A 10204-nucleotide genomic window follows, 5' to 3' on the forward strand; every position below is an offset into this window, starting at 1 on the left:
TCCTGCTTGTGGAGATTGATTGGAAGCTTCTAGTGCGTTCTCAGTTGTCTCTTGTATGATTATCATACAGTGATAGAATTCCTCTGCTTCTGGGTGGAAGGGTTTTTAGTTTACAGTGAATAGAGAGAGGAGGGTAAATGGACTCAGACCCCATCCCTTGCTGTGTTCTGAAGCATTGTTTGTATTTAACTTGTTCAGCAAGTCACAATGTGAAGATCTCCAGCCAGCCACTTGGAAGCCTTTATGAACAATGTGCTTCTTCAGCATTTATATATGAAGTCAATTTATTGTTCAAAACCAGTGCCAGATTAGCAACTCTGAAAACTCAGCCTCCACCTTTAAGTACAAAAAAATACACTGCAACTGTGACAGCAGTGCCCATAGAGCCCATAGAGGTAATAGACACTAGAAGGGTTTATTTAGTAGAGCGTTGCTTCTTTTCCCTCAGAGTTCAAACTACTGGGATTGCTGCAAGAACCTGTTGCTGCCTCTAAGCTGAGTGGCAGGGTGCTGGTAGAGTGGGAGGAGAAACGGTGGGGGGAAGCTAGACATTTCCTCCTACTCACCTCTCTTGCCCACCACCCATTCGATCCCAGCCTGTGAGAAGGGGGAGCTTCTGAAAGCAGCCTGTGGAACTGGTTAGAAACCATGCACCAGAGAGAGGTTTCCTGGAAAATGTCAGCAGTGAGAGATCTTGACATCAGTGAACTTCCCTCCTAACTGGCCTGGCCAGTTTTTTTTTTCTTTTCCCTTGTTTACCTTGTCACTCTGCCGAGCGTTAAACAGATATTTTGGAAGGAGGCTTGGATTGAGAGAGGCTTGGAGTTTTGTTAGAAACCTCCACTTGAACTTCTAGGTCCAGGGTGTCCCATTCCTGGATGTATTCTCTCCATAGTAACGCACTGAGCTGCTCCTTCCAAGAAAGACCACCTTAGTGAGGAAGGGTAAGTCATTCTCTTGACAGATTCAGTTTTCAGCATCTCTTGCCAGCTAAGACCTAGTTTTTTTCCAGTGTAGACATAAGTGAATGGATTAGGATCACACTAAAACATTTGTTATTTAGTTTCCCCAGCTGATTATTGTTTTAGCTGTACACTGTGGGGTTTTATCTGTTGTATTTTTCTAATGATGTGAAAAGAAACATATCAGACAATTTCAATGTTTGTTAGCAATATTAACATTTTATTGGTGCCCCAACAGGCCATTTGAATTGGACCTGTGATTTAAAGATTCAGGAAGCCACATTGTGTTACTAGTCCCCTATAGTACACAATCCCAGATAAATTACTAGAATAATTAGCAAACTCCTATATTTATAGGAGTTTGGAAAAAACCGAACCCAAACACTGATCATTCACAGCATTCATCTCTATTTTTATTGTAACTAGTGCACAGCACTGGTTTCTATTTTCATTTCAGCTAGTTTGAACATCTTTTGGTTTGATTTTATGTGTATGAACTGGGACTTCAATAACTAGTGTCTGGCTTCCAAGTGCTCAGGAAGCAGTTGGACTTCTGCTCTTATGATGCGTCCTGAAGTGATGCACAAAACTTATGGCTACTTACTACATCCTGTTATGATATAAATATATAATAATGTAAATATAAAAAATATAAGAAATGCCTAAGCTGTCACTGGGAAGGTTACTGTTCTCAAGTACAGCTTCATCCATATTAGTATTCTGGCTTAATATGAAAGAGTTAGTCAAACGTGTTCTCAAAAGCCACATGTTTACAGCTCTGATGGCAAAATTCCAATGGAATTAAATGGAATATTTGCCAGTTAGGTCAATTAAATATTTTTATTTCCAATTTTACTTCTTTCTGGATAAAAAAAAAAAATCACCCTGTGTTGTTATGGGGAAACTGTGGGCCCACTGCTGAATGAGATGGGTGCCCTGGTAACACAGGATGCAGAGAAGGCGGAGTTACTGAATGCCTTCTTTGCTTCAGTCTGTACTGCTAAGGCTGGCCCTCAGGCATCCCAGCCCCCAGAGGTGAGAGAGAAAATCTGGAGAAAGGAGGACTTCCCCTTGGTTGAGGTGGATTGGGTTAGAGATCACCTATGCAAACTGGATCCTCACAAATCCATGGGCCCTGATGGGGTGCACCCATGAGTGCTGAAGGAGCTGGCGGATGTTCTTGCTGAGCCACTCTGCATCATCTTTGAAAGGTCATGAGGGGCAGGAGAGGTGCCCCAGGACTGGAGGAAAGCAAATGTCACTCCAATCTTCAAAAAGGGCAAGAAGGAGGACCTGGGGAACCATAGGCCAGTCAGCCTCACCTCCATCCCTGGAAAGGTTATGGAGCAGTTCATCCTGAAGGTCATCTCCAGGCATGTAGAGGACAAGAAGGTTATCAGAAACAGTCAACATGGATTCACCAAGGGAGATCATGCTCGACCAACCTGATAGCCTTCTATGATGGCATGACTGGCTGGGTCGACGAAGGGAGAGCAGTGGATGTTGTTTATCTTGACTTCAGTGAGGCATTTGACACTGTCTCCCATAACATCCTCAGAGGCAAGCTAAGGAAGTGTGGGTTGGATGAGTGGACAGTGAGGTGGACAGAGAACTGGCTGGATGGCAGAGCTCACAGGGTTGTGATCAATGGAGCAGAGTCTGGATGGAGGCCTGTCACTAGTGGTGTTCCCCAGGGGTCTGTGCTGGGTCCAGTCCTGTTCAACATATTCATCAGCGACCTGGACGAAGGGACAGAGTGTAACCTCAGCCAGTTTGCTGATGACACCAAGCTGGGAGGAGTGGCTGATAGACCAGCAGGCTGTGCTGCCATCCAACGAGACCTGGACAGGCTGGAGAGCTGGGCCGAGGGGAACCTGATGAAATTCAACAAGAGCAAGTGCAAGGTCCTGCACCTGGGGAGAGATGACCCCATGCACCAGTACATGGGGTACTCATGAGTTTTGCCTTAGGAGTTGGGTATTCTTGCTTCAGTGTTTATGTTCTCTTTCACTTGGGTAATCTTTATTGAAAATTAGACTAAAAGAAACCTGAAGCAAACTTGTATCTTGGCCTTCAGTATAGTTGCTTTAGGAACTTGATATCCAAGTGATTTCAAAGGCTTGCCCTGCACAAGAGCTTCAAAACTTGTTCCAGAATGAACATTTTATTCTTAGCCTGAGTAGATTTGTTCCATATTTATAATTTCTTACTGCAGTTTATTCTGTGAATATCACGTATGGGTGTATGTTCTTGTATGTGTAAAGAATAATAATTGAGTGCATGGACGGCTGTGATTTGAAAACATTGTGTCAATAGTCTTTGAAGTCACCGTGTAATGTAGTTGTATGGTAGGATAAGCAATGGTCCTTGTACTAAACTGCTGTGTAGAATCGAGATGGTTATCGTGGGCCAGTCTTCTTATGATAAAGCAATCCACACATACAGACTTCGCCTGTTGCAGATGGCAAGCATTTCCTTACAGGGCGTGTATGGGAAGAGACAATATAGAGGAGTTTACCTTGTTAAAAGGCCTGCAGCAGAAGTAGTGAATTGCAACAGAGTCTCCCCATTTTGAAGCAAGCCAGGCCTGTGCAAATTTTAGGTATCTGGAAACTGTATTTGGAATGCAGGACAAGAGGTTTGCCTGAGAAATTTGTCTTTAAAATGGGTGGAATTCAGTTGTGGATCACAGATGATGTGTTATTTTGGCAGGTTCCCCCAGGAATATAAATGTAGGTGGCAGATACATGCTCTATCCTAGGACTGCTTCCTATATACACTGTGCAATGCAGTCATTCATCAGAGGTTCTGGATAGCACTTCTGACTGAAACTGCGATTTCTGCTAACCAACTGCTGGATTGCAAACAGGAGGTTGCTACAGGACTTAGAAGACAGTCTCTGAGAGCAGGAATCCCATGTATTATGTTGCTAAGCGTCCCTGAAGAAAAAAGTTAGCAAATTTCAAGATGCCCGAGTAATTTAAATACTTAAGACCCATTGACATTCAGTGTGATTTAGGAGCTGGGGCTACCAAAGGCTGTGGATATAAAATTCCTAAAACTTACCTTTTGGACACTTTATAACCTGAAAGTCAAAACCAGTCTATACAAGACCAATAGGTACCTCTTACCACCATGAGGTAAGGTAGGTGTACTGCAGTATGTTAGTTCACAGTAGTCAGACACAAGTTTCTTCTGCTGCTGTTCTGAGATCACCAGAGTGGTTGTATTAAGACGCTGCTGAGCCCTTCCTTAGCAACAGGGTTGTACTGGCTCAAGGCTACACCTTCATCAACCTGGTCACATTGCTATTAGTAATCTCATAGTTTGGTCAGAAGTTGCTCATTATCTCCCTGCAAAAGGCTGGTAGGAACTAATTTAGCTGTAAGAGAAAGCTGTGGTGTACAGGCAAGATAGAAAATAGGAAAATGAGATGTGAAGGAGGCTTGATGGAAGAGATGGCAGTTCTAGTTCCTCTGCGGCTTCTCTCCAGTGGCTAAATGGTTAGAGCATAATTTCAGGAAATTTGAAGCTGTATCCCTTTCCTACCTGGTTCCACCACTGGGAGAAGGTCTTGTGGTCCAGTCTGATAAATATATTCCTCTGTGTTTTGGGTATTAGATCTTGGAATAAGGTCTGAAACAAGGTCCCTCTCCCTGGTAAGTTTTTGAGCTGTTAGGCTAGAGAGCCATTCTTAATCTTTTTGGCCTACCTACCTGCCTGAGGTGGTAGTCAGAATTGTTGAGTAGAGGAGAACATACAGACCTGTATCCAAGCCACATCATCAGGTTTGTCTACACTTGATCATCCAAGATTTCTGGATTTCAGCTATATGACATAATCTAAAAAGCTGCAGAGCCTGCATGTGGGTTGGGTCTCAGCACAGGAGACACAGGTCTCAGCATGGCAGCGCCACTCTGTGCTGCTGTCCGTGCTGTGGAATGAGCTCCGGACCTCTCCAGGGGCCTTAAATATGCTGGGAAATAGAAGGGTGCAAGAGAAGGGGAGAGGAGACCCCTGAAGCCCTATTGGCCTCTTACCCAGACTAGGGCTCAGAAACACTAGCGGGATCGTGTCACTGATATAATTTGAATTTTTCAGTGTGTTTAGCTGTTTCTCTAGAGAGGTAAAATGTGTGCCCTGGTGAGTCAGCGCTGGGAGCTGTTCCTAAAGGCGTACATTTGTGGCATGCCTCCCTTCAGCATTTCTTCTTTGTGACCACCTTAGCACTCTGGCTTCTGTAACCTGTCTGAAGCGCCCGGCTCTCTTCAGGTACTCTAGAGCAAGTGTAGGTGCTTAACTGCGTTGTGTGCATCAGACTAGGCTTCATTCCACTGCCAAACCTTAATGCCCTTTGAAAAGCTAGCTTTGTGGAGTTACTGATTGCAGTGCGACCTGTGTTTTCCAGGTGCCTGGGCTATGTGATATATTGCCCTGGAAGCTGCCTGTTCTGGAGAACAGCTAGAACTCCTCAGCAAATACCGAATCCTCTGTAATTCAGTAGACTCTTATTTTGTAAACTCGATGTGAGCAATTCTTTGTCAGTGATGCGTTTTAATTACTTTTTTTTTTTCCACAGTTAAGAATTTGTTCTTACTTATTTGCTTCCATCAGAAATTAGCTTAGGAAGGGGAAAAAAATCTTCTCTGTCTCCTTGCAAAAATGAGGTGTCCTCCAGATGTTTTTGCCGAAGAGGTAATGGTTACCTGAGCAGAAGGGAAGGAAGGAGGCCAGTCAGTTGGAATTGCAGATACTGCCTCATCAAGGGCAGCAGCTGTTTTCTTTCTACTTTGTTTTTATGGAGGGGCTCTATATTGGCGTTGACTCTGAAAATGTGGAAGCTCCAAAGCAGTGCAAGCAATTACCAGTGCTGGGAGGTCTGGAAAATGGGGGGAAAGTCCCACAAACCAGCCTGGATTTGGTGTCTTTGAACCATCCAAATAAAACACAGACTTTATGAGAGTTTCCAAGTTGCTGGTGGAAACTCAGGGTCTGGAATTTGTAGTTTTGACACCTACTTTAGTTTGACACCACTCATTGTGATTGCTGCATATAGAAAGTGGTTTTATAGGATGCCATAGTGGTAGTGCAGAAGGAGATGGAAAGCTGGAAGAAGGTAGTGCCTTCTCTGGATTAGTTCTCTGGACCTTTGGTCTCCATGGATCAGACCTGAGGGTAGAAATTTAGGGCCATGAGCAGGAACACAACTCAGTGGCTGCACGTGTTGGAACATCAGAGTTTCATGACTGAGAAACTCTTAGATCGGGCTTCGTTTGCGGGGACAGATTTTGAATGTGCTGAACTCCTTCCTTGTCTTTTAGCAAGACTTTGCAATAACCCATGATAACTCTCTCCATTTATGTGTAGAACCATCTTATGCTGCACCACTGTTTGGTGAGCTAATGTTGGAAGGAAAATTGGCTGTAACATTAAAAATTTGACTTTTCTGGGCCACACAGTAATCTGTGAGGCTCTGAGGATTCTTCTGACTTACAATAGTTGTACCTTAGTATAGCCCAGAGGCAGCTTTCCAGCAGGAAGTGCAGCCTGGAAACTGGCTGATGCCTCTGCATACCACTTCGATGAAACCACCATGGCAGCAGGAATGTTTAAGACCCCAGGAATGCCATGCTTCCCTTGAGGTGCTGTCAGGGGAGGGAGGGAAAAAGGACCAAATAGTTCTTTATTTTTACCTCCTTCCTTCTCTGTCATGTGTTTTTAGAGGAAAAATGGAGCTATAAACCTGGTTAAATAATAAACACTGCACACAATTTTGTTCAAAATGTGACTTTGATCAGAGTACTATTTCCTTAGGTTTGCCAGGCGAGAAAGGAGAAAAAGGCAATCCAGGTGTTGGGACACAAGGACCCCGAGGCCCACCGGGATCTACAGGTAAAGTTATGTTTAGGACACCTGGATTAAACCACTCTGACCCATGTGCAGAGCAGCGAAGACCTGCACGGCTCTGTCCTCCACTTCTAAGGCTTAAGCAGCAAAAGAGTCAGTAGTTCGGGCATCTTAACTGTCATACTTTTCTTACTATGACATTGTGATGTGTCATGTGATGGTGTCATCGGTCACACAAGTGTATTGCTTTTCCCTGTGATAAACTGCTCCTCCAAAACCAGCTCTTTTTTTAACACCCCCACCCCCCCAAGATGGAGTCTGGAAGGGAAAAAATTATTCTGGATTAATTGCATTTGTTTTCCCATTGACTCAAGGTCACACCTAACTAACTTGACAGAGAAATGTGTATTACTTAAGCACATTAATCACAGGGATTTATATTTAGCTCCTGAAAAAGCAGAGGGGGTGACACCCAGGTCCTGTAGAAAAGGCATAAAATTGTCATGACTCCGTGAGGATATTCTGGCCATTAGAGCCCCAGCATCGAGGCACAACTTTACCCAGAAGCTGTACTGAAAGGGAGTGGGTGCATCAGGAGCTGTGCAGGCATCCAGGGCTGTCCTCCCCTCATGAAACTGCCTTTCTGAATGTCCAATGGTTGGTGAAATGTTTGCTCTACTATAACTTTCTGGCTAAAAGCTCTCTCTGGCAAGGAAGAAGAAGCAGCTCCCGACAAGCCTCCTTTCTGGCTGCTGCTTTGTCTTCCTTGCCTTTCCTTCAGCTTGCCCAGGGGGGTTGGAGCCAGGATGCCCAGCTCCTCTGCTCAAACTATCTCTTGGAAGCGTTTGTAGCACACTCGGCGCCATGGTTTCCAAGCACCAGACATGCCAAGGTGGCCTCAGTTCACTGCTTTACGAATGACACCACTCAGATGTTTCATTTCCCCCTTCTACGCAGGACCTCCAGGAGAAAGTCGCACTGGCAGCCCGGGCCCACCGGGTTCTCCGGGCCCACGAGGTCCCGTCGGTCACATGGGGCCCCCAGGCTCACAGGGTCCTTCTGGCCCGCCTGGGTACTGCGACCCATCCTCCTGCGCGGGCTATGGCATGGGAGGTGAGTAGGCGGGAGCTGGGGCGGCTGCCGTTTGCAGCGGCGGGGGCGGCATTATCCAACAGCCAAAGTAAGATGGAGGCTACGGGTGAACCTTGCGCTAAAATGTGGTAGCTCCCTAAAAACATGCGCGTCCCGTGCTGCTGCATTTTGTGGACTGCGGCACGAAGAGAAGGTGACCCCAGCGTAGAGACCGAAGGAAGTCCACCATCTGACCCCGGCCTGTAAAATGGATCCCGCATAGTGGTTTTTTGTCCTGTGTGTGTTTGTGTAGTCGTACGAGCCTGCTCCGTCTCAGCCGAACAGTCTGTGTGTTCAATCCCCACCTCCTCATGTTCATCCCGGCAGTTTTTACATTTGTAGTGTTTCAGTCGTGTTGCTCAACTTCCCCTTCCGTGTGCCTCCGAATGGCATGAGAGCATGACCCGTACTAAACCCCTCGTAGCACAACCTGACAGAGGGATGCACGTCATTAACCAGTGATCTGGAGAAAATGATCTTTTCTACATCTTCTCTGCGTGTTCCTTTCTCATCTCGTTATAGCACGGAGAGGCCGTGGGAGGCAGTTAACACAATACCAAAAATGACGTTCCTCATCCTAAAATAGAAATTTATTAGTGAAGCACTAGTTACTATGAGTGTTACACGAGGCGTATTTGTTTGATGTTGACGGTTTAATCTGCCTGTGAGCTGATTTGTACGTTTTACTTACCTGAATGTTTTTGTTGTCGTCTCTTCCTGTCCTTTCCCCCTCACTTCCCCTCCCCGTTGTTCATTTCCTGTTTGAAGGCCCAATCCCTTACAATGGCTACCCATCCAGAAGGTGAAAGGCTCATTCTGGTTCGGGTCTCATTTGGCTGAAGGTCAGAGACGGACGCTGAATTGCTCTGTGCTTTCCATCAACGATATTGACTACCACTAATGAACTCACTAGCTGCTGTACATGCACTTAGCTTCCCTGCACTGCTAAAAAGTGTCGCCTGACCCGCATTGCCCGTTAATCACGTATTCTAGCCCGTAATCGGACTAAGCCAAAGCAGGCGGATTGTGCAGTGTGCGATAAGCACAGGATCACAACTGGGCACTTGGCAAATTCTGGTGGTGGTTTCCAACTAACTTGGCTGTCCGTTGGTGGGTTTCCAATTGCTCCAGCTTATTAATCTTGTTCAATGTTTTCACTGTTCCTTTATGTGAATAAAAGATGTGTAATTAAAGATTTTATATATATATACTCACACACATATATAAATATATCTATATATAAAATGTCAATTTCCTAATGAGCGCTTTAATTTTCTACTCCTTCTCCTGTGTTAACCCTATGAATACTCTTGGTGGTGGTGGGTTAAGGTGGATACGGTGAGCCAACCGATCAAGACATCCCAGTAGTGCAGTTGCCACATAACTCCTACCAAATCTATGACCCCGAGGACCTTTACGATGGTGAGCAACAGCCGTACGTAGTTCACGGGTCCTACCCCTTACCGTCCCCATACTCCCAGTCCTCCTATCCATCACCTCATCTTGCTCAACCAGAGTTTACTCCCGTTCAAGAAGAGATGGAGGCCGTTGAACTGAGATCCCCAGGGATTAGCCGCTTCACAAGGAAGATAGCCAAAAGGAGCCTCAAGACTCCAGCACGCAAAAGGGCGAATGGAAAAAAACCCTCTCAGTGAACTGTTTAAAGAAGGGCTACATTTTACGTGCATCTGCGTTTGGCCTTTTGTCCGGGTGCCTGACCTGTCGTGGAAGAAGTGTACAGGCTCTTATATTAAAGGAGAGAAACAAAAATGTACGTGACCAGTTGCCACAACGAATAATGGTACTTCTCTTGCATGCCAGAAGCTTAGTATGTTAGTGGGTTGGTGCTAGATGATGATGAAAGGTCACCTGTAGATCTTTCTGTGGCGTACTGTTCCATACACTAGTCACCCTGTATCTCAGACCGCGTCAGGGTGGTTGGGGTACGTAGAACCAGTCAGAAAAGTCAGTGATTTCTTTCTTATCCACGTCTGTCCAGGCGATTATGTTCCGTTAGTTTTGGATGCGTTGCTGTAGTAGCAGAGTAACCCTACTAAATTCACCGGAGAACAAAGCATCAGCAGGTTTCCTTGAACCCCCGCCGTTACGGTTGCAAAGAAATCTTATGTTAATGGAATATTTTTTTTAACCCACATTATATAAATAAGCAAGAACGTTCCGTGGGAGCACACTGATAATTTATTGTGAACCTCTCTCGTTTCTGATTTGTATGCAAATAAAGGTCGCAAGCTTTTATATGTAAA

At 45.3% G+C, this 10204-nt stretch overlaps 1 protein-coding gene across 7 annotated transcripts in view; it reads left to right on the forward strand.

Moving 5' to 3' along the window:
• COL14A1 (collagen type XIV alpha 1 chain) overlaps window positions 1-10204 on the forward strand; it is a 126169-nt gene extending 115965 nt beyond the window's left edge. For 4 of the 7 annotated variants that reach the window (XM_075085694.1, XM_075085693.1, XM_075085697.1 and 1 more), the window contains 3 exons: window positions 6777-6854; window positions 7767-7922; window positions 9270-10204. In XM_075085694.1, the coding sequence (XP_074941795.1) occupies window positions 6777-6854; window positions 7767-7922; window positions 9270-9595 (560 nt within the window). In that variant the 3' untranslated portion in view covers window positions 9596-10204. Of the gene's footprint in view, window positions 1-6776; window positions 6855-7766; window positions 7923-8708; window positions 9158-9269 lie in introns of those variants that run through there. The other 3 variants (XM_075085691.1, XM_075085692.1, XM_075085696.1) reach the window with 2 other exon arrangements.

Source organism: Phalacrocorax aristotelis, chromosome 2, assembly GCF_949628215.1.
Source record: "Phalacrocorax aristotelis chromosome 2, bGulAri2.1, whole genome shotgun sequence".
Classification (NCBI taxonomy): Eukaryota; Metazoa; Chordata; class Aves; order Suliformes; family Phalacrocoracidae; genus Phalacrocorax; species Phalacrocorax aristotelis.